Source organism: Schistocerca gregaria, chromosome 3 (genome assembly GCF_023897955.1).
Source record: "Schistocerca gregaria isolate iqSchGreg1 chromosome 3, iqSchGreg1.2, whole genome shotgun sequence".
Classification (NCBI taxonomy): Eukaryota; Metazoa; Arthropoda; class Insecta; order Orthoptera; family Acrididae; genus Schistocerca; species Schistocerca gregaria.
In genome coordinates, this window is record NC_064922.1 from 432,244,960 (window position 1) to 432,270,784 (window position 25,825).

General features: G+C 43.3%; 1 protein-coding gene across 2 annotated transcripts in view; it reads right to left on the reverse strand.

The window, feature by feature from the left end:
* LOC126354441 (solute carrier family 22 member 7-like) overlaps positions 1-25,825 on the reverse strand; it is a 199,177-nt gene that overhangs the window by 74,289 nt on the left and 99,063 nt on the right. For both annotated transcript variants that reach the window (XM_050004128.1, XM_050004127.1), the window contains one exon: positions 11,123-11,347. In XM_050004128.1, coding sequence (XP_049860085.1) covers positions 11,123-11,347 — 225 coding nt within the window. The remainder of the gene's footprint in view (positions 1-11,122; positions 11,348-25,825) is intronic.

Below are 25,825 nucleotides of genomic sequence, written 5' to 3' on the forward strand. Positions count from 1 at the left end.
GGGGGTGAGAGCCGCCACCTATGAGCCATCGATTACTTCAGATCGATCCAGGGTGAGACTCCTGAGTGTCAATGTTCGACGTCAACGAGAGTACTTGGGAGATCGATACACAGAGCTGGAGGCCGGCGAATTCCGTGGATCAAAGGCAGCTCTGTGATATAGCAGGCTCCACCCAATGCTTGACTCTGCTGGTTGTACTGCGAGTAGAGTGCGCACTGCTTCTCCTCTGTTGATAAAACGCTGCTCCATCTGCTTGGCTGGGGTGTGGTACTTTGAAAGACAATCCCATTTTAGTGCTCAATAAAAGCGTTAGGTCAATCATGTTTTCCTGGCGCTCTACAATGTAACTAGGTCTTCATCAACGCATCCCGCCCGACTCTTTCCTAACGACTGTAGGAATCGGGGGGCCTGGACTCCTATATCTGCTGTTAGCAAGTGGTTGCCAGTGGTAGAGACGTCTACACCAATGCCACGCCCATACATCTAGGACAATAGCAGCTTGCGATACATGGAGCTCTGATGTGGGGTCAATATCTACGAGTTGAAGTTCAGACAAATTTGGTGTGGCAACTGAGAGATACTTGTTTACTTTATTGTTCTTTATTTTCTTATGACCATGTTGAGCTGTACGGACCTTCACTGTACGTTAAACGCGTCGTTTGTTAGACCACATGTCTCAGTTCCGTGGGAACACTAGGGATGTTACTTGCAGCCAGCGAGGTAATCATACAGTAATTTATCTTTGCATGACTTGCCATGCGTTTAGGCTTTGTCAGCTACCTGTAGATCCTGTGGGAGTGTCGGTCACGTAGCACACCAGTGTACAGAAACTCGCTGCGTATGATACGGACCGGCCGCTGTGACCGAGTGGTTCCAGGCGCTTCAGTTCGGAACCGCGATGCTGCTACGGTCGCAGGTTCGAATCCTGCCTCGGGAATGGATGTGTGTCATGTCCTTAGGTTTAAGTAGTTCTAGGTCTAGGGGACTGATGACCTCATATGTTAAGTCCCATAGTGCTTAGAGCCATTTGAATCATTTTTATGATACGGCATAAAGATTAAATACAGTTCAATTCCTGTTTTTGACTAGTGTGTGTGCAGTTCCTTTCTTTTCTCGCATAATGGCAGACGGTGTTCAGATAAATGCAAGAAACTCGAGCAGCGATTCTGAATTAAACGGTGGAAGCTTTGAAGGAGCAGATATCTGCATTTTTACAAGCTACAACGCAACAAGGGAAGACAGTGACGCAATACTTAGGGGAATAGAGCAATGGGCCGCCGTTGGCGGCCAAGGACTCCTCGATACAGGAGAAAATAAAACCCCACCGAGTGTATTCACACATTCCATCAGTCCTACAGTAGCTATGCCACATCGCCATTTTCAGGGAATGTATTTTTTTTTTTTTTTTTTTTTTTGGTGACGTAAAGGGTGCCACCAAACTGGGAAAATGGTCGGAAGAAACGTCGTTGAATATGGCTGGATTAAGGGTAGTTGGTGATGCGAAAATGTATGTTATGTACCCTCAGTGAGGTCCAAACGTCTGATGAACTGGCTGACCGTTTAACACAGCGCTATCGGAAGCAGGTCAGCATGAGGCTCTTGAGTGAAAAACTCAATGTACTATACCAGAAGAACGGTGAATCAGTGGAATACTTCTCTAACACCATTTGGAAACTGAACTCACAAACACAGAATGTGGAAGATGGCAAAGTGATTGTGTATGAGGCAAAGAATAGGGCTCTGGATGTATTTCTAAGACACATTTCTCCTGATATATCACGAACGTCAGAATACAGAACCCAAATGACTTATCTGTTGCCGTTAGGATTGCTACACAGTTTGACGGGATCGACATGGCTACACGAAGACAGAGTGATCACGGTGTTTTTCTTTCTGAAGTGAAGTGTTTCATGTGTGAGCGCACTCGTCACATCAGGAAACAATGTTGTCAGCCCAAAACTTATGAATGTGGAGAGGTGGGTCTCAAAGCACGTGATTGTCGGAAGAAAGCACGGGACAAGCAACTTCCTAATAATCGGTCGTTAAAAAGGTATGGGGGACCGTCATCCGTCAGATAGCATTCCCAGTGGAACACGAGACTGCAGAAACGTATGCAGAGACAGGGTGTTATTTACCAGGCAAAGTAAATGATACGGATCATAAATTTCTACTGGACACAGGGGCTCATGTGTCAGTAGTCAGTTTGGATCTCTTGGGGAGAGAGAGGCTGCGTTCGCCAAAGTACAGGTTACGCGGAGTAAATGAATCTGACGTGAAGTAATTGGGGATAGCGCTGTTCAGTTATAACGTGTTTAAACGAGTTTTCGAGAAAATGTATAAGTATTTCCGCGGTTGGTGATGGGTACTATACAATCTTGGGACTCGCCTTTCTTGCTGAATATCACAACGTGTAACTGTCGCCGCAAGGGGTAGCAGTTACAAGTGTTAAGCTATCTTAAGGTTCACCGCAAGATATAGCGACGTTGATCTGGGTGAGCTAAGTATGGATATACCTAAGGATTTATTATATGTTGTACAGCCATTGGAAACTAACGAAGAATTGGGCAAATCACACACTATTTTTCACGCAGAAGTATAGTATGTGTCAGTGAAGCGAAGAAAGCTTTTATGGTTCGGGTTCATCTTGATAATTTTGGCAGGGACGAAGTAGTCTGCCAGAGAGTTTACTAATTGCTAATTTGGATGTTTTGGAGGAAGATGACATGCATAGATCAAGTGATGACCTCTGCCGCAAGCAAACCGTCAATGCATCTGCATTCATTGGAAGTGAAACATTCACAGGAAAATGTTAGAGAAGCACTAGAAGCTTTGTTACTGTAGTTCATGTTTTTTTTTTTTTTTTAATCCGAGTAATTCGTTATCAGCAACGTCACTCACGCAAAACATAGTACCAACAGGGAGTAATGCTCCAATATACAAGAATACCTATTGAATTCCGAATTGTGTCCAACTGATAACAGAAGAATTTATCGTCGAGCAGCTAGCTGACGGTATTATTATGTATAGTGGTCGTCCGTGGGTGAGCACCCGTAATTTTGTCCCCAAAAAAGTCACCAGATGGGACTAAAACATACAGATTTTTCTGTGACTAACAGTACCTCAATGCACGAACGATCACCGAGGCGTATTTGATACCAATCAAACAGAGACTCTCGACAACGTAGGTCACTGTAACTGCTTCTCCACAATGAATTTTAACAGCAGATATAACCGAACAAAGTAGCAATAGAGGATCGATCAAAGACAGCTTTTTTCATCCTAGGGAGTCATTTACATTATTGTCGAATGCCATTCGGACTCAAGAATGCACCTGTCACCTTTTAGAGATTATTAGATGGTGTTCTTAGAGAGAACTGAATCCGAAACAATGTCTGATCTATCTAGATGACGTAATAGTGACTGAAACGGACGTGGAAGAGCATGTACAACGTTTGGAAGACACATTCAGAAGGCTAAAAACAGATTGACTAACAATTAAACGTCGATAAATGTTATTTTGCGGCAAAATAAGTAAATTAATTTGGGTATATAATTAGCAAGGACGATCTGAGAACCCCTCAACGCTTGGTCTCAGCAGTTCAGAATTTTTTGCCATCGAAAACAGGTGAACAGTTGCGAAGGTTCATTGCGCTCTACAACTATTATCTTTGGTTCATAATGAACTGTTCTGAAATTGCCAAACCTTTGAAAAATTTGTTACGGAAAGGAGGAAAATTTGAATGGTCTACCAAATGTCAGACGGCGTTCAGTATTTTCAAGTGAATACTGACATTAGACCCAGTTTCGATATTCTCTGATTTCGAACAAGAATTTATTCTGTTCCGTGATACGAGTAATATCGATCTGGTTTCTCCTAGGACAGAATATACATGGCAAAGAATGCCCTGTAGCGTACAAATCTGACAGCTGAACAAAGTGGAGCAAAATTGTTCCACGATTGAGAAGCATATACTGTCAGTAATTTAGGGTATTGCATACTTCTGTTCTTCACGATGTTGCCATAAGTTTAAAATAGTGACGGATCACGCTGCTCTCACAGGGTTGTTAGGACTGAAGGACCCCTGTAGCAGATTAACAAGGGTACATCGTCTGAGTGAATTTGATTACGAGGTAATACACAAGCCAGGGTAAAGCCATGCTAACGCTCACAGTTTGAGTAGAAAAACTGCAGTTCTACAAACTCTGTTGTTGAATGGCGAAAGGCTCAGGCTGCTGATGGCGACTGTCAACAACTTGAGTCGCAACTTCAGTTCGTGATGTACTACAGCTTGCTGTGCGGAACAAAAACTGCAGATTACGAGTGGGAGTACCTGCAGCTTTCTAGAACGAAATCTTGCCACAAACACTAGATCATATGTTGTCAGGCCATGGTCGGCGAAGAGCAACTGATTGACGAATTGCCGAAAAATTTTCACTGGCGACTAGAAAACGTGTCGAGCAATGTGTCAGCAGTTCTGTGTACTTTATGCGCAGCGAGTAGATATTACCCACCGATAAGTTCCTTTACAACATCTACGTGGAGTATCTACGCCATTTGAAATGCTTGGATCACACATTTTAAGCCCATTTAACAAAACGACATCAGCAAAGATGGATAATTACTATAATTGGCTACTTCTGGTATTATATAATAATGATTGCAATTCCTGACCATAAAACGAGTACAGTTACTCAAGCATTAGTAAATAATTGGTTGTTCACATTTGGCATTCTGGACATATTAGTTACAAACGAGGTTAGCAATTTCGTATCTGATCTTATGAAGCAATTTTGTCGATTTCTCCGAATTCGCAAGATGCTAACCTTCAAGCCAATGGGAGAACAGAGAGAGTTTATCACGCGATCTGGAAGATGTCGAGCTATTGCGTTAACACTAATCATAAAAACTGGGAGGCATATTCAAATTTTATAGCTGCCACGTACAGTTCTGAAGTCCGTAAGGCTACTAGTCTGTCGCCTGAGGAGGTACTTTTACCTTTTGAAGTAATTAAGCTGAAGCTTGGATCGGACATCTAATCACTAAAAACGTGTACTAACGAATTACGATACATTTGGCAACAAAAAAAAAAACCGCAGAAATACGGAAGTTTGGAGAGACAATAGCAGATACAACAATGGAATTGGAAATTTATGGTAAGATCTTATGGAACCATGTTGCTGAGGTCATCGGACCTTAAGCCTACACACTACTTACTACCGGCTTATAATTTTATGTTCAGTTTTGTATTTTCGATCTATAGTTTTGATTCTTATAAATTGTTGTAGGTTGCTGTATTCTTCTTTGCGACATTGTATTTTAGATCTCAAGATGGCACATGTGTAGCTGAAACTAATAATGAAAATAAAAATTTATTTGCGATCTCGCGTTAAGCGATTTCAGTCCTTAATATAAAACTTGGAACAGATTCCATGTCTTCAACGATGTCAACAAGTACGATGAACTGCTTCTCTGTTCTTTCCAGCATAACGATCTCCTAGCGTGCTAGATGGATTTATTAGTTTTAGTAATCATCGTCGCCGTGATGATACTGTGATCACTTATCCCTGTCTCCTTACTGACACTGTCAGTATGGTTACATATGTTTGTAGCTACAAGGCCTAAAATATTTCCATTACTATGGTTTGTCGATCTAGTTCATGATCGTTTTTGGAAACTGCGTTCGAAATTATTCTACACGACTATATGTCCGTATCAACTTCTGTGAATCCCTAGACGTCCCACGCCATAATCGAGAGGTAAAAGTCGCCTGCTACCGATATTGCATGATTGCGGTATTCACGTGTTACTGATTTTAAATGCTCGTTTAATGACTCTATAATTTCTACGGCTGAATCAGGCGGCCGAACAAATATCGGATGATTAACTTGACTTCATCGCGGTCGCCAGGTGGTGTACAGATTATTTTACAGACTAACTTAATTTCGACCTCGATAGATTTAATGATATGGAGCATGTCTCTTCGATATGCGTCCCATGCCTCATTAAATATGTCGGAGCTACTTACATACTTGGGATTTCATCCTGCTCTCGGTTCTGATTAAACACTGAGGGAAGAAAAGTCGGAACACCTAGAAGGAGTTATGCGACATAAACAGAAGTTGGTAGGCGTGTTTCTAGTTTTCAATCTGAAAGATGATGTCTATTAAAATTTCGCCCCTGTTTCATAAGAGTGGCGCTAGTTGCGCCACTATGACGACACAAATCTGGTTTGCTTTAAATAGACGCTGTAACGGCTGTGAGCGTTAGTTGCCTTTGCGATTGGCCGTGTTGAATTGATGTCAGTCAAGCATGCCTTTAAGGCAACAAAGACACCATTATCAACGCCTCACTGAGTCTGACGAGATCTTGTGATAGTGCTACGAGAAAATGGATGTTTCTCCTGTAGTATTTGCAGAAAGATTTGGCAGGAATGTAGCCACTGTACATGACTGCTGGCAGCGGCGGTTACGAAAAAGTATGGTCGCAAGAAGACCGGGCTCGGGACCGCCACGTGGCACTACCGAGAAGGAAGATCGTCGGTGTTCGGCTTGTGGCTCTGGCGCATCGTACTGCATCTGCAGCAGCTGTTTGAACAGCAGTTGGCACCACCGTGGCGCAACGAACTGTCACCAAATGATTACTTCAAGGACCACTGCGAGCCAGACGCCTCGTAGCGTGCATCCCATTGACCCCTGCCATCTGCATTTGCGACTTGATTAGCGTCAAGCGAGAACCATTGAAGGGCAGGGTGGAGGTCTGTTGTGTTTGCTGACGAAAGCTGGTTCTGCCTTGCTGCCAGTGATAGCCGTGTGTAGGACCTGCAACCAACCCTTCTGCGTACTACACACACTGTACCTACACCTGGAGCTATGGCTCCAGTACTATCTCGTATGACAGCAGGAGCACTGTCACGGTTATCCCACGCATCCTGATTGCAAATATGTTCGGCAGTCAGGTGACTTGAGCGGTTGTGCTGCCATTCATGAATAGTATTCCAGGGGGTGTGTTCCCGCAGAATGACACTGGCCCACGTACCGCTACTGTAGTCCAGTATGCTCTACAGAGTGTCGGCATGTTGCCTTGGCCTGCTAGATCATCCGATCTGTCTCTAATCGAGTACGTAAGGGACATCATCGGACGAGAACACCGGTGTCATGCACAGCCATCACTAACCGCCCCTGGACTGCCCGATCAAGTGCAAAAGGCGTGGAACTCCATTCCACAAGCTGACAAGCTGACACTCGGTACTTGTACAGCACAATGCCTGCACGTCTGAACGCTTGCGTTCAATATTCTGTTGGCTAAGCCGGTTCTAATGTACCAGCACTTCACAGTTGCAATGACTTATCTCATGCTTACTTTAACTATTGTTCTTGTAATATCAATCACTTAAATATATTACCTAGGCAAATGTATGCGTGGATTTTTCATTACTCTACATTCGTTATTTTTTTGTTTTGCAATTTTTTGCGCCAGTGTAATTTGGGATTCACAGCCTTCATGGAGGGCTGTAAAATCAGGGGCCTTGTTACGAATGATTCGGCAATTATTACAGTTTTCATGTTCTAAGTGTCTTTATTTTTTAAGCGATCTGATTTCGCTCTCTGCATATCGATAGGCGATGGTTCACTAGAGGACCTCAAACTGTCGCCTACTCCAGGAGTCTCCAAACTTTTAGTGCGCGGGCCACATTGCCTCTTCCGCGAAATCATAAGGGCCAAGATATACATAGTGGGATTAAAGCACTCTAGCACTCCATGATCACCGTAATGTAAGGTGAGAGGAAAGATGAAGTCGCAAAAATCTGAGGTTGTGGAAATAGCTAGTACTGATACGAACAAACCCGCGCCCGGGTTCCCGGGTTCGATTCCCGGCGGGGTCAGAGATTTTCTCTGCCTAGTGATGGCTGGGTGTTGTGTGCTGTTCTTAGGTTAGTTAGGTTTAACTAGTTCTAAGTTCCAGGGGACTGATGACCATAGATGTTAAGTCCCATAGTGCTCAGAGCCATTTTAACCATTTTTTTGAAACCAACAAAGATTTTTATTTAATTACATAATTTTGATTGGTGGACTGTATGTATTTTACAAAGTAATCAAAAGAAAGTGAAACCTCGCTTAAGAAGCATCTTCCGTAATGATTGTTTACTAAGGCTAGTAGCCGAAGTGGCGTCTATTTGAAAGACTTTTACCAGACTCGTGAGTAGAATAAAATGCAAACAATTTTTTACTTAAAATGTTTTCGCCAAACTAGTCTGTTAACCGTTCTGTTTCTTTTTTCACTGTCGAACGGAGAATGGTCTGTCTGTTTATTGTGGATAGCCACAAGTTTAACCGTGACCGTCCGCTTTGTAAAGATGGAGCTCCGACAATGTCGCGGTGTATTGGTCGCGATAGGCCTGGAAACTGAATTGTTGGCAGTATAGGTACCACCTCAAACATTTGGCTGGCCTGATACCGGGGATCTCGCGGGCCGGTTTCGGCCGGCGGGCCCATGTTTGGAGACCCCTGGCCTAGTCTAACAAACTCCCATCAGCAGTCCACAAGTGCTCCGCTATCAGTGTAACATATATCTGTCTAGTGCGCCGCTCGCCTGTCAAGGGAAATCCTACAATTCTGCAACGTATAACGTAGGTATTCAGTGGAAAGTTCAAAGGTAAATCTAAAAAATGATATAACAATGATGGTACCTTTGCCTTGAGGAGAAGATTAATATACATTAATACGGTAATTTTTTAAAAGTATTGAATCACGTATTGCCTTTAATCTTAACAAACATCGCCGACTACATATAAAATAAACTAATCCGACTCTACATCTGATAGTAATGAACACTAACCGCAGGGTGCGCCATGACGGCAGCAAGTCCGTTTTCGGTAAATCCTTAGCTATAGTATAGAAATGTAGTTCCGATTCTAGTAAATCGGAATGTGTTTGATTAACATTGCTAAACATGACTGCAGAATAGTTATCTGTAATCTCTCATTGGGTAAACTGTTTTAGATTAGTATAAATGAGCAGGTATTTCGAATGACGAACCTCGACGCGGTTCTCGCTGAGGCGATATGATATACCGTACGATTCCTTGTAATAAAAGTGGCGTAGAGCGACGCTGGTCGGTGCGACACTGGCGTCCATTGCGCCGTACTTGAAAAATGACGACAAAACCAGCACCTGTATTTGAATCTGTCGACGTTTATTCTTTTTAAAACATGCCACCAGTTTCGCCAGTTAGGACCGCTTCAGACAATATTGTTCATTGCACATGAAAACGGTTGTTGACGGCAGGTTTCGTTCGGCGCCTGAAGATGACACCATGTGGTGACGGAACTGGTGGTATTTTTCCAAATAAATGAACGAAGTTATATTCAAATACAGCTGCTGGCTTTGTCATCTTTATTCCAGTACTATGTGTCCACCTCCAGCCCCACTTGATGGATTACCAGAGACTTCATACGGGCTATACGATATGTGAAGTGATAAGCAATGCAGCAAACAAAACATCACGAATAAGGTTTCTGGCTCAGCTGCAATTATGGGCTCTTCTAAAGAGTACGATATTGTGAATTGTCCGCGTTTGAAGCTCAAAAACTTTAAAAGGAAAGAAAGTACTGGATGCACCCGTCCAATGCTATTAAAATCAAAAGGAGTCCAGCTGCGAGTGTCGTGAGCTCTCTCAAAAACGAACACAAATTTCACGAATTCTACAAAATGAATCCAGATAGTTTCCACTTTTTGGAGCAACTAGTATTACCAACTCTGACAAAGCAAGACACAAATTTGGGACTTGCTCTTTATTCTGCCGAGAAGTTACTCAATACAGTAACATAAACTGGTGAACGTGTGTGAACTGCGTTAAAACTTTCGCCACGAAATAGTTATACCAATAATGAATTCAACTTAAAAAACTGCAACTGTTCAGTATGTTACGACAGAGTATGATTTTCAGTCTCACGTTCGTTTGTAAAGAATGTTGCCAGATCTGAAGTCAGTTGAGTCACCATCGATGATGTGGTGTTACATGTTGAGTTCTGTGTAGGGCTAGGCAATGTTGTGTCAGAAATGGAAGAAGTTCATTATGATGGGAGAATTCTAACGCCTGCTTCGGCTTGTATCAGTAGCAATGTGAAGCAGCTCAGCTCAGCACAGCGTGGTGCGTGGACATGGCGTCGAGCGTTGTGCGGTGTCGCATGTCGCAGCCTATCGCCCGAATGTATCACGTTTTTACTCGAGACTGGAAAATTGGTACGGCACTCCTTGCAGCGTTAAAAACAATTTAGGTATGTTAGCTATAATTATCATGCAGTAATATATGCAGTAATATGCACCAACTGTAAACTGGCCAGCGACTACTCGAACACTTTTCACTGCAAACTTCTCAAAATATGAAGGGTGCTGTATTTTACTTATAAGTATCACATAAACTATTGTCAATAACGAAATGAAAACCAGTTCATTATCAGGTTGTGAAGTGTGGCTGTAAGCTGTGCAACAATATTTGCTTTCCGAATAGTTTCCTCAAAATCGAATAAGAAAGCAGGCCCAAAACCCAAAACAGTGGTTTTGTATTTTTTTACGTGAAAAGTAAAACCTTTACTGAGAAACTAACTACAGAGACGGACGAAGCTTTGCATCATGTACATAAAACAATTTTTTAATGCAAACTGGATGACTTGAAATTTCTACCCCAGCTTATCGTACAGTTCGAGTTGCGTGGATAGACCAGCACCCAGTGTTTTGCCGGGCGGGACGATAGAGATACATGCGTGAACCAGATAATTCGCTTCCAGTATTTTCTATACGTTCTTCAAATGCGGGTGCTTCTGCATCGTATCACGTATCGTACCACATGTTATACTGCCTCAGTGTAAACCGCGCCTCAGTTTTTTACAACTGTTACTATTATTTTTTCGTGTTCGCTGCGTAACATTCATGGAAGTAGAGGAAATGAATTTGAACAAAGTATATTTGTGTTTGGTATAATGTCTCAAGCAGACCGCTTCAAAGTTATGCATTATACACAATTCATTCTTTCGTATCGAAACCAGGTCTCTTTTAATCATTGAAATAAATTTCCATGGTTTCCTTACAAGACTAAGTACCTATTATAACTTTAGGGATTTACCTGTCACCAATGAAGAAAAGCAGAACAGCAAAAGCGATGGAAATGAAGTGACTGACAGAATATATAGTGTTAGGATACATTTCTCTTTCGCATACCCAGTCTTCCTGGGAGGAAGCAGTTGCTGAAAACCAAGTATCATCATATTCCCAACCGTACATACATGGTGTTGTTTCGTTCTCTTTGTTTGGTACCTTCATCTCGCAACTGCTGTACACTTCTTCTTTCCTAAAACGTAAAATAACTATATCAGTTCACGAAAAAGGTAAATAATTTATTTTAAGTTTAAATGTATGTTAGAAAGAATTTATTGGTTCTGCACTGCAGGAACTGTATGATAGACATTCAAGGTGTTTTCTCACTACAAAAAGCATAGGATAATACCAGATAATGTTTCCAAAAAGTCTCAATGAAAATGCAAACGTAGTGGACCTGAATGATGGATGGCCCATACATTAGTGACAGATATTTTGTTAAAATGTTCGTTGAGCGTCCTTAAAGTAGTCTTGTTAAAATGTTAGAGTACAGACAGTTTCAGCACAGAAAATGCCGTTAAATGAAATAATAAGATGTAATAGCAATTCTCACACAATAACTGGGGCAAAACTTGGCTCTAATAGGAATGTAGCGTCTGGAGAAATAAGCTGGTCACTTGCATACAGCTTGTAGTGGAATTCGCAGGATTCAGTAACATTCTCACAACTGTTAGTATAAATGTTAGCCTATATATGATGCAGTACATAATTAATTAGTACTAGTGGGCTATCTACTGCAATGTGATTTACGATAGTGACTCTTGTATTGCTTGACGATAGCTGATGTCACTTAAGAAACAAAGCATACTAATGTCGTTAGCAAAGGTTAGCGATTTTGCCTGTCGTGTTTCAAACATAAATCTCAAACGCAGTAAGAACCGACGTATCTGGAAGATTTCTCCTGGCAGATAACAGCTACAGATGACACTATGACCCTAAGTAACAGCTGATGCACTTTTATTGTATTTAGTAAATGTTGTGTAGTGAATTAATCTCTCTCTCTCTCATGCCCTACGTCCCTCCCTCCTTCCCTCCCAAACCCCCCCCCCCACCCATTCTTTCTGTTTGTGTGTGTGTGTGTGTGTGTGTGTGTGTGTGTGAGAGAGAGAGAGAGAGAGAGAGAGAGAGACAGACAGACAGACGTTTGGTCAAAGTTCAATCAGCTTTTTGAAACAGTAAGTGTTCCAGATGGGCTACTTAAATTACAGTTTTTATTTGATTAATGTTTTGAATGTGGTTACTACTTGTATGCTGTATAGCCCCACACGAAAGTGATAGGTGAACAATAGACGGCGTAGACATGCAGAGAGCGTACACAACTAGAGGTCGTGTTGTAACTGGTTGGTAGAAGGAAGCGACGGTGATCCTGCACAATTCATTCAGCTACTACGAATCACCTTAGAATGATAATTAGGTCTATTCAGTTCAAAAACCTCTGTTCGAAGATTATGATCAACTCGTTCTAATAAAACTCTGCTACTGATCATGGTTAATACGTCTTTCTTGGAGTGTATTGGTTAGACAGACAACACTTTTACTTGGATCCCAACAATGGGGCAGTTGAGCCTCTACAGTCACTACTGGTAAACACTGGGTCATTCAAGTACTGCCCCACAATGGTAGGTGCAGTCAGGTTATCTGCCCAAATTACTCATAACGGAGAGCAGAGAATTAAGCGCTTTCTTCAAAACTGAGCACTTGAATTTTGAAGAACGTTTTGAACATTGTGCTGTTGAAATGAAGCAGCCTAATGTAAGAGACCAACATAATTAATGTACCATTTACTTAATGACTACGGCTGAGTCTCTGAACAGACTTGAAAGTGTCAAGTACTTCCATCAATTCAGAAGTTCAGTGGGGATATGCAATTTGGAAATAGTTCGTGCACAGATTGATGTAAAAAATCTCCTAGTAGACGTCAGTTTTCAAACTTTAACTGCGGCTCCAACAAGAAAAATGTAAAATTCCAGAAGCTAAATAGATGCAGCATTCCTAGGCCCAGAATTTGCCCCATATGTGAGTGTCCTCAGTGTCCACCAGGGCATCTTCTTAGACAGTAGTTTACCAAAAACAAAGAGATGTCGTCATTTGCATTCATACATATAAGAAGTGTCAAATATCTTATGAACATTAAAGTGTTTAAAAAACTACATCATAAATCCTTACATAGTGTTTACAAAGAATATAATGTTGAAAAGGAAACCTCAGTATTCTTTGAAATGTATCATCCTGTTGATTAAAACGAGTCAAGATACAACATTCACGCAGGAAATGTCATGGGTCTGGATCGCAAATGGTGTAAGAGTATCACATAGGACTAAGAATCTCTTTCTATGGCCCATTTTATTTCAAATGAACATTCTGGCTTAATTTGTTTACATAATGTGACCCAGATCATTGAACACAAATCCGAAGATGGTGGCAGCAACGGCACCTTATCACGCAACAATTCACACTCCTCCTTATCAATGATGACTCCAAACCATGCTCCCTTCCCTCCACCTATCCCACCTTCACCAACCAGTCGCAGTGAAGTATTAACAATTAAATATCACGTCAAAAATTCTAGGAGATGGAATGAACCCAAATTGTATCAGTAGGAAATTTAAATCTTCTTCTCAAACGATCTCCTTTCTTGCCAAACGATAAAAGTGAAATTCTAATGTGATGTAACCCATCACAATGCATCTTCAGTAAATAAATTTAAAGAAATGTGGAAGATGGGGAACCTACCTCAACTGTGCTTCATACACCCACGCAAACACTGCTTCACTACAGTGAGTCAGAGTGCAATGGTGTGTAAAGATGACACCAATGTGCAAATTTTTCCGTGATATTTAAGCAACACTGTGTACAAATACAGAGCATAAAGTACCACCTCCATCCCCTCTTCTCTCCCCCTCCCGCCCCCCAGTGCCAATCTAGTGTTTTAATAGCCATTAAAATGAAACAGCCCATTATCCGAACGACAGAAAATATGTATTAATAATACGATACTTTGCTGCATTTCCACATCTATGAGTAACTATGTGCACACTTAAAAAAGTATCTGTACTGCAAAAATGACGAAAATGTCGTGAACTATATTTTCATTAATGAGTTCAATCAGTAGTTTATGAACCGGCTCACCTGTGGCTTTGGTAGATTTCTTCCGAAGCTATGGAATATTGGAAAGAGTATACACCATTCCCCATTTACATAATTACAATCCAGCATCATCATCATTTATTATCATCATTTAAGACTGATTATGCTTTTCAGCGCTAAGTCTGGGGCATAGTCCCCCTTATAAAATTCCTCCATGATCCCCTATTCCGTGCCAACATTGGTGCCTCTTCTGATGTTAAGCCTATTACTTCAAAATCATTCTTAACCGAATCCAGGTACCTTCTCCTTGGTCTCCTATCCTCTACTGCTGAACCCGTGAGTCTCTTGGGTAATCTTGCTTCTGCCATGCGTGTAACATGACCCCACCATCTAAGCCTATGCGCCCTGACTGCTTCATCTATAGAGTTCATTCCCAGTTTTTCTTTGATTTCCTCATTGTGGACACCCTCCTGGGATTGTTCCCATCTACTAGTACCTGCAATCATCCTAGCTACTTTCATACCTGTAACCTCAACCTTATTCATAATGTACCCTGAATCCACCCAGCTTTCGCTCCCATACAACAAAGTTGGTCAAAAGATTAAACGGTGCACAGATAACTTAGTCTTGGTACTGACTTCCTTCTTGCAGAAGAGAGTAGATCGCAGCTGAGCACTCACTGCATTAGCTTTGCTACACCACGCTTCCAGTTCTTTCACTATGTTTCCATCCTGTGAGAATATGCATCCTAAGTACTAGAAACTGTCCACCTGTTCCAACTTAGTTCCTCCTACTTGACACTCAATCCCTTTATATCTCTTTCCCACTGACATTACTTTTGTTTTGGAGATGCTAATCTTCATACCATAGTCCTTACATTTCTGATCTAACTCTGAAATTTTGCTTTGCAAACTTTCAATCGAATCTTCCATCACAACTAAGTCATCCGCATTTGCAAGACTGCTTATTTTGTGTTCACCTATCTTAACCTCACATAGCCAGTCTATTGTTTTCAACATATGATCCATATATAATATGAACAACAGTGGAGACAGGTTGCAGCCTTGTCTTACCCCTGAAACTACTCTGAACCATGAACTCAATTTACCGTCAACTCTAACTGCTGCCTGACTATCCATGTAAAGACCTTTAATTGCTTGCAAAAGTTTGCCTCCTATTCCATAATCTCGTAGAACAGACAATAACTTCCTCCTAGAAACCCGGTCAGATGCCTTTTCTATATCTATAAAGCATAGATACAATTCCCTGTTCCATTCATAACACTTCTCCATTATTTGCCGTAAGCTAAAGATCTGGTCCTGACAACCTCTAAGCGGCCTAAACCCACACTGATTTTCATCCAATTGGTTCTCAACTAACACTCGCACTTTCCTTTCAACAATACCTCAAAAGATTTTACCCACAAAGCTGATTAAAGAGATACCTCTGTAGTTGTTACAATCTTTTCTGTTTCCATGTTGAAAGATTGGTGTGATTACTGCTTTTGTCCAGTCTGATGGAACCTGTCCCGACTCCCAGGCCATTTCAATTATCCTGTGTAGCCATTTAAGACCTGAGATTGCACTGTATTTGATGAGTTCCGACTTAATTTCATCCACCCTAGCTGCTTTATTGCACTGCAATCGATTGACCATTTTCTCCACTTTCTCAAATGTGATCCTGTTTCCATCCTCATTCCTATCCCATTATACATCGGAATCTGAAACATTGCTGATCGTATTTTCACCTACATTGAGCAACTCTTCAAAATATTCCCTCCATCTGCCCAAGGAATCTACAGGATTCACCAGCAGTTTTCTTGACTGTCCAAACTACTTGTCATTTCCTTCTTACCTCTCTTTCGAAGACTGCTAATTACACTCCAAAATGGCTTTCCAGCAGCTTCACCCAAAGTCTCCAACCTTTTTCCATAGTCTTCCCAAGATTTCTTCTTGGATGCTGTAATTATCTGTTTGGCTTTGTTTCTTTCTTCAACATAACTTTCTCTGTCTACCTGAGTTCTAGTATGTAGCCAATTTTGATATGCCTTCTTTTTCCTTTTACAGGCTGCCTTGACTGTATCATTCCACCAAGCTGTTTGCTTCATCCTACCTTTACACACTACTGTTCCAAGACATTCTTTAGCCACTTCTAGTACTGTGCCAATGTACCTTGTCCATTCCTTTTCCAGTGACTGTAACGGACTACATTCAACTAACTGGTACCTTTCTGAGATCATTGTTATGTACTTGTGCCTGATTTCCTTATCCTGAAGTTTCTCCACTCTTATCCTCCTACATACGGACCTGACCTCCTGCACTTTCAGCCTCACAATTCCAATTACGCTGCAGATTAAATAATGATCAGTGTCATCAAAGAATACCCTGAATACACGTGTGTCCCTCACAGCCTTCCTGAATTCCTGACCTGTTATTATATAGTCAATGACAGATCTGGTTCCCCTGCCTTCCCAAGATACCGGTGAAGGTTCTTATGTTTAAAAAAGGAGTTTGTGATTACTAAGCCCATACTGGCACAGATATCCAAGAGTTGTTTCCTGTTCCTGTTGGCCTCCATATCCTCTCCAAATTTACCCATAACCTTTTCATACTCTTCTGTTCGATTTCCAATCCTTGAATTAAAATCATCCATGAGCCGAACACTGTCCTTGTCCTTTACTCTAACAACTACATCACTGAGTGCATCAGAAAAACTATCCATCTTATCTTGATCTGTCCCTTCACAATGCGAATATACTGACACAATCCTAATTTTCTTGCTAGACACTGTCAAATCTAGCCACATCAGTCGTTCGTTTACATACCTTATTGCAAGTACGCTGGGTTCCATTTCTTTCCTGATGTAAAGCCCTACACCCCATTGTGCTATTCCTGCTTTGACTCGCGACAGGTAGACCTTGTATTCTTCCACTTCCTCTTCTTTCTTCCCCCTTAGCCGAATGACACTAACAGCTAAAACATCCAGCCCCATCTTACTTGCAGCCTCTGCCAGCTCTATCTTCTTCCCAGAGTAGCCCCCATTGATATTAATAGCCCCCCATCTCATTACCATTTGTTTGCCGAGTCGTATCTTAGGAGTCCCTGGTTGGTCCGTTAGAGGTGTGACTCCGTCACCTCGAAAGGTCCGAGGCATTTTGCTCTGATTGTTATCAGCATCATATTTAAAGTACCAGGGAAGCAGGTTGCTAGCCTTACTTCCCACGAGTCCCATTGAGTTTTACCCCTAACAGTTGAGGGACTAACCGGTGGATTTGGTAGTCTTTGCCGTTTGAGCACAAAGGTGACCAAGACTCAGAATATGTCCGAGATGCCCAGCCTTATTCCAGAGTAACTGGTATCCCGACTGTCAGGACCACTTACTTGGCCACTCATAGTTGCCCATGGTTCATGAACTAGGACATGGCTACAGGAACCCACACCATGAACCACTACAATCCAGCATACGTTTTTAAAATGTATTTAAGAAATTCGTAATATGTAGTTGTTGAACATCAGTTTTACTTCAAATACTGTTCCACACACTCTAAGAAATGCGAAATTTAATCAACTGCTCATCCGTCTGCTGTTGCATACTGTCACCAAAGGAATGTCTACACCAGTAAAGACGTTCAGTATTTTATCAATAGCTAACACTTGCTGAAAGACTCAAAAGAGGATTAAATTAATTATTTACCGCTACTATGATGACTGTAAAATGTTACAATATTGTTCCTAAGTCTGGAAAACTCTATCAACAACGCTAAAAGGTACCAAGTTTTCCTCAGATTGGTGTACAAATCACTGCAAACTCTAAAGTAGATACAACAAAGCCATTTTAATGCATAAACACAAGTGGTCTGCTAAAGAGGTAGGTAAACGTCATTATGAAATGTGAGAATGAGTATAAAGTAAACACTCCATAAACAACTGAAAGCCATCGTTTGCTCTTGGAATGTAATATGAGACCTGAGCTGTCCTAAACATACTACTGGACAAAGAACTTAGGTACACTCAGCATTTTCATGGAAGGATCATGGACAGAAACCCAGAGAAACATAAATAAATTATATACGTTTATTCGATAGTAAATTATCAGCAAATAATGGTCTGAATAATTAACAAAGAATTTCAAATGTCTGTGACACTGACTTGCAGTGGACAGCATAGCCTCCATCCATGGTGGCTGCTGTTTTCAAATAATACCCCAACAATCGTCGAGTAGATGCAAAATCTAAAACACACATATATTTTAAAAAATCACTAAACTGCACTGCCAAATAACCGTTGAGCATAATTAAAACGAAATTGCTTGGCACTTATTTAACCAGTTTTGAGAGGAAAATCGAATTAAATTAAGTAAGTTTAAGAACCAGTAATAAAGCTAACAAATAATGAAAGGTTACAGCCAGGAGTGCCATACAAAATTTTTAACAGACGGTACACTTTACCTTACATGCACTTTACCTGTAATGCTTGCAACTTATGTAAGCTCAAATTTGACTCAGTAGAACCAGCTGACGGAGCCTTTAGAAGCTGAACTTCCTTCAAGCGTTATAACCATTTACATTCCAAAGGAATTACATACACTTTAATGGTACTAAAATAAGTAGACCAGCACAATAAACACCCTACAAAGCCTTAGGCCCAGTCAAATTCAGAATTTTCAAACCTGTGATACACACTTGACTGCCCTCTTGTCTTAAAGCCAGTGAAATTACTTGCATTCAAACATCACGAATGGCATGGACTGAAGTGTAGCTTCGTTCTTCATCAGCAAACATATTTTGAAAAGCTTCCATTGTAGGTGGTTAATAAGAGTGTGCCTGACAACTCGATCTGGTGTTTCTGATCGCCAATCTGGAGCACCTCTATTAACGGACTGCATGTAGCACCACCCACTGTGGCTACCACGATTACTCCACTGCAAGGTGCACTACGTTGGCCAAAGAACGACACCATGCATCTAACTGCCAAAGTGGCACTGCATAACTCATACAGGATCTTCCCTCAACTCACAACAATGACAGACTCGGTGATGCATACACTACTCGTCTGGAGTCACTTAGGGCACTGCTCGCACTGGGACCCGAAGAGCTCTTAAATAGGCTATGTGTTCTCCTTTACTTCTCAGAGGCGCGACTCTATCGCCTCCTAGCGAGGCAGCAGGCTATCTTGGACTTGAGTGCACTTCAAGATCCTTGACAATCGACCACCAACCAGCTGAAGAGAGAGAATGGAACAGTAGACAGTAAGTATTAAAGATGACTGAATAGACTGCTGCAGTCGGTACTATATACCTCTAAAAGCTGTAGTCAAACTACGCCACATTCACATGTAAAAGAGGATTTTGGGAAGGAAGGTGTTCTTATGTGTTTGATTTTAGGAAGCCCGAAGCTGTTTTATTGTGATACATGACTGAAGTTCAGTACTACATGCTTTGTTTATACGTAGTCACAATATTGTCAAAGATGGCAACAGAGATATAACTCTTCCAGAGACGATGACAGGGTCTATATCGTCAAAATAAACATCTTTCGGTTAAGTTGTGTATATTTTAATGTATTGTATGTAAGATTTCACACATCACACAAGCTCAATGAAACTTCGATTTAAATATTTTTATATCTAAACTGTCTGCATTACTTACTAAAACGCATTCAGCTTCCATTTTGGTTTGATGAAGGACTTTAGGTTAAGTAACAATCGTTTAAAAATAGCAATCTCTGAGGTCCTTCAAATTAAATATTTGTGCTCATAAATTGCCTGTATAACTCATTAAAGTACTTGCACCTTTCTTGCTTATCACAATATGCAAGATGTCTACGAAAATTCGAACAAAATAAAACTGTATTAAATGTAAGACTTCGTACAGTCTTCAAGTACAGTGGGGCTTCAAATTAAACATTTTTGCGTTTAAATTGTCTCTGTTGCTTAATTAAATACGTTCAGATTCTACATCTATATTTATACTCCGCAAGCCACCCAACGGTGTGTGGCGGAGGGCACTTTACGTGCCACTGTCATTACCTCCCTTTCCTGTTCCAGTCGCGTATGGTTCGCGGGAAGAAAGACTGTCTGAAAGCCTCCGTACGCGCTCGAATCTCTCTAATTTTACATTCATGATCTCCTCGGGAGGTATAAGTAGGGGGAAGCAATATATTCTATACCTCATCCAGAAACGCACCCTCTCGAAACCTGGACAGCAAGCTACACCGTGATGCAGAGCGCCTCTCTTGCAGAGTCTGCCACTTGAGTTTGCTAAACATCTCCGTAACGCTATCACGGTTACCAAATAACCCTGTGACAAAACGCGCCGCTCTTCTTCGGGTCTTCTCTATCTCCTCCGTCAACCCGATCTGGTACGGATCCCACACTGACGAGCAATACTCAAGTATAGATCGAACGAGTGATTTGTAAGCCATCTCCTTTGTTGATGGACTACATTTTCTAAGGACTCTCCCAATTAATCTCAACCTGGTACCCGCCTTACCAACAATTAACTTTATATGATCATTCCACTTCAAATCGTTCCGCACGCATACTCCCAGATATTTTACAGAAGTAACTGCTACCAGTGTTGTTCCGCTATCATATAATCATACAATAAGGGATCCTTCTTTCTATGTATTCGCAATACATTTTATTTGTCTATGTTAAGGGTCAGTTGCCACTCCCTGCACCAAGTGCCTATCCGCTGCAGATCTTCCTGCATTTCGTTACGATTTTCTATTGCTGCAACTTCTCTGTATACTACAGCATCATCCGCGAAAAGCCGCATGCAACTTCAGACACTATCTACTAGGTCATTTATATATATTGTGAAAAGCAATGGTCCCATAACACGCCCCTGTGGCAGGCCAGAGGTTACTTTAACGTCTGCAGACGTCTCTCCATTGATAACAACATGCTGTGTTCTGTTTGCTAAAAACTCTTAAATCGAGCCACATAGCTGGTCTGATATTCCGTAGGCTCTTACTTTGTTTATCAGGCGACAATGCGGAACTGTATCGAACTGCCACTGTGTAAACAAATTATAGGCTAATACATGACAGTATCTCGATCTGAGTACCACATATAAAATTCATGTAAATATATAAGAATTAGTCACACATGGGTGCTAGGGCAGATTCAGCTGACAGCTAAAATATACTAAAATTACTCTAAAATCTAAACCTCGCAGAAAGCCTGACACTCTTTCTAAGCACAATGTACTTTAAATACTTCCACAAAGAACTGTCTGCATAACTTACTAAAACACATTCAGCTTGGTTGTTGGTACTACTTAAACAGGTCATAAATTAATAAATGAGGAAAGTTCGATTGCAGAATATGATTGTCTTGTGATGTACTTACTGAACAGCTTGCAGAAAGTTTGCATTCATGACAAAAGGAAGTTGGTGCACTAAAATAGGAAAAAAGCTACACGAATATGTTAAGCCTGATCCTGGAAGCATAAGCAAGAGAATGACATTTTTAACACTAGTGATTTATTTTTCATAATTAACAAACCACCAAAACTTGCATTAACAATCCACTTTATATGTAAATACTGTTCATTGACATTTAATTTATTACAACAAATATGCTGGAACTGCCTGAAGTAGGATTCTGGCAAACAGCATATGAGGAAAATGAAAATGCACTTTTAACGCGAACAGTGATATATTAGCATGGAAAGAACAGCTTTTACATGTCTCCTTGTTGTTGATATGGTTACTGTAGAAACCACGACCAACAGCGGGAACGCCTTGGGCCGCGGATCGGAGCCGCCAGGCGGGGAAGCCGCCGGCGGTGAAGTACGCACCACCGAGTAAATATAGGACGAGTCGGACAACAGACCAACGACAACTGACAACAACCTACCGCGACCGACTATGAGCGACACAACAAGGAAGAGATAAACAACGGAGGCTTGTGGAAACCACAACACCAAACACCAAACGTAAATCCACTCGGAACCAGAGCCAGACAAATGTCTACAACGAGCAACGACCCGAACGTAGTACCGCCGAGATAGAAACGAAATCCAGAGCGAGTACGAGACTGGCTGGACTAGTGTTTTTGTTTTCTTTATTGTTATTTTCAAACATGTTTACAGGCAGGCCTGCAGCAGCATACTACGCCGCTCTTTGGCCTCAGAGAAACACACAAGATACAAAAGAAGACAATGTCAGACAAAAATATGGTGGACATATAAACGGAGGCAACACTTTTTAAAATACATGGAACGTAGGTGCACAAAACGAATAGCACTGAACCACTTAAGCACAAACAATGGCACACGCAGAAACACGAGGCATTGATCTCCGGCACGCGAATGTTCACTAATCGTGTACCAGTCCGGGGACCTGCCAAGAGAGGAGGAGGGGGGGTGGGAGAAGGAGAGGTGAGAAACGTTGCCATGGGCAGGGGAGATAGGGGGAGGGGAGAAACGGAGGAGTGGAAGAAGGGGACGGGGGAGAAGGAAAGAGAAGGGAGGGAGGGTGCCTAAAGGAAAGGACACAGGAGGTGGGGTGGGGAGGATCAAAGTTGATAGGAAGTAGATGTAGGGGAGGAGGACATCATCAGGGAGGGGGAGCTGGCGGAAGCCACCTTAGGAGGGGGTAATGAGGGTGAAGAGATGGAGTCCGGGTGGGACATGGGATACAGGCGCGGCAGCGGGCAAAGGTGGGAGAGGATGGGCGAGATAAGCGGCTGAGGAGGATCGAGATTGCGGTAGGTGTACAGGATCTGTATCCTTTCAAAGAAAAGGAGGAGGTAGGGGAACGGAATGATATCGTACAGGATCCACTTGGGGGAGGGGAGATGGATGTGATAGGCGAGGCGATGAGCATAGCATTCAAGGATTTGAAGGGAGCCGGCCGCAGTGGTCTCGCGGTTCTAGGTGCGCAGTCTGGAACCGTGCGACTGCTACGGTCGCAGGTTCGAATCCTGCCTCCGGCATGGATGTGTGTGATGTCCTTAGGTTAGTTAGGTTTAAGTAGTTCTAAGTTCTAGGGGACTGATGACCAAAGCAGTTGAGTCCCATAGTGCTCAGAGCCATATGAACCATTTGAAGGGATTTATAAAATGTAGGGGGGGGGGGGGCGGAGATCCAGGCAGGATGGGCGTAACAAAGGATAGGGCGGAAGAGGGATTTATAGGTGTGGAGGATGTTGGGGGGGGGGGTGGACTATGGCATAGCAGGTTCATATATACAAAACCGGAGGGAGCGGCTGTTGGCTGCTGTCTGAAGGTGGCTTAGCGGTGGCGCCCTCAGTGCGCAAGAGCCGACGTGCGGAATAGCTGCCGCGGAGGCGGAGCCCTCTGTGGGCTGACCACGTCCATTTGTTCTGCCATGTGTTCGACTTCCGTGGCGGAAGGTACTATATCCCTCGCCCCCCCCCCCCCCCCATGAAATTGGTGCTTAGAGGTGAAAGGGCCCCGGACGATGCCGAGGCAGGCGGAACGAGGACACGGGTTGTGAGACGTCTGGAGGGACCACTGGGGGAGAGGAGGGAAGACTGTCTGCGGCATCCATCAAGGTGTCACCAGAGGGCATGGGTCAGTGGGCGTCTCTATACCCCAGCAAAGCAGAAGGGGTGCCTGCAAGCTGGCGAGGAGATGGAGGTTGAAGGGAAGGGCTCCACCTCGAGGGATGTGTCCGCACCTTCCTGAAGCAGGGAAGGTGGTGGGAGAGGAATCAAGGCAGGGGCCCGAGGGCGGAGTTTGTTGTGGTGGCGACGCTCGAGCCCTCTGTGTGTCTGTATGGTCGTACTCGCCGCCCATGAGCCGGTGTCACTGCAGCGGGCGTCCATGGACGTGTGCTGCCATAGGAGCAGGCCCACACAGCCATGCCCAGGGCGTAGCGCCGGGAGGGGCGACAGTGGGGACCAGAAGGGGTTGGTGTCAGCAGTTGGAGGAGGGTCCGAGGTTGTCGCCCTTGAAGGAGTTTGGCAGGACTATGACCGGCCACCGGTGTAGTGCGGTAGGTGCTTAGAAACAAGGTGAGGGCCGAGGTGGTGGCCGACGGCTACACTGATTTCATCAGCTGCTGTTCGCGGACCAGGCGTTCTGCAGCGCCATTGGATGAAGGGTGGAAGGAGGGGGAGAGCGAATTTGTTTGATACCAGAAGGCCTGGAACGAGGACTACGTGAATGGCGGCCCGTTATCTGTGACCAACGTCTGAGGAATGCCTTTAATGGCCAACACCTGTGCCAAAGTGGTGAGGGTGGTGTCAGTGGTGGTGGACGCCATGCGAACCACATATGGCTATTGCGAATAGGCATCAACGATTAGGAGCCACATGGAACCTAAGAAGGGGCCTGTAAAATCGAGATGGATCCTGTCCCAGGGTTGGTTGGGTGTTGACCGGGGCGCGAAAGATTGTGGAGGACTAGCCTGATGGCGTGCACACACTGTGCAACCACGCACCAGGTGCTCAATATCTCCATCGATCCCTGGCCAGTAGACATGTCATTTAGCCAACGCCTTCATGCGAGACTTGATGCGAGATATCCCCCAGTGTCCACGGTGTAATAAGTGCAGGACGCGGTGAAGTAAGTGCGGAGGGATGGTCACCCGATGGGCGTCCGAGTCCGTGGACAAAAGGAGGACGTCCACCATCACCAAAAGTCTGTGTGAGACGTGACGCCACGGGCTGAAGGCAGTTTTCAAACGTCGGGTAAGGTAAGGAGGCCAACCATGGGTCACATAGTGGAGGACTTGCCGCAAAATGGAGTCCGTGCTTGTGGAAGCGGCGATCTGCGTGGCTGTCAGAGGAAATCCATCGAGAGTCTCCGGGCGGCAGAGTCGATGTGGAAGCACAGGACTTCCTGCTGGTTGAACGCAGGATCGGGTCCTGCTGGAAGACGTGACAAGGCATCTGCATTAGTGTGTTTACTGGTGGGCTTATAGCGGATGGTGTAAGTGTAATTACGCAAGAACAACGCCCATCGCAGAAGATGCTGCGCTGTCCGTTCTGGGAGGTGCGAATGGGGCCTGAAAATCATCACTAAGGGCTTGTGATCCGTGAGGAGGGTAAACCGCGTCCTAAACAGGTAAATGTGAAATTTCTGAACTGCAAAAAGAATGGCAAGAGCCTCCTTTTCGATCTGAGAGTAATTCCTTTGCACAGGAGTTAACGTCTTGGATGCATATGGCACAGGTTGTTCAAACCCATCCTCATTCCTGTGTGCCAGGACTGCCCCAATCCCATACGCTGAGGCATCGGCAGCTGCCACCACCACCACCAAGGGACGACCCGGAGAGAAAGGCGTCAGGCAAGGGGCAGATTTCAGCATCGTCTTCAGACGGGTGAATGCCTGATCACAGGCAGAAGTCCACGTGTAAGGTACCCCTTTGCGACACAGGCGATTTAGGGGATGCGCGACGTGGGCGGCTTGGGGTAAGAACTTTAAGTATTAATTGACTTTCCCGAAAAATACCTGGAGTTCGGATAAGTTTTATGGACGGGGAAGGTAATCGATGGCTGCGACATTGCAGTCCGAAGGGCGAATGCCATCGTTACTGAGCCAATGTCCTAAGTACTCCACTTCTGGTTGAAAAAAACTGCACTTCTCCAGTCGACAACGTAAACCAGCAG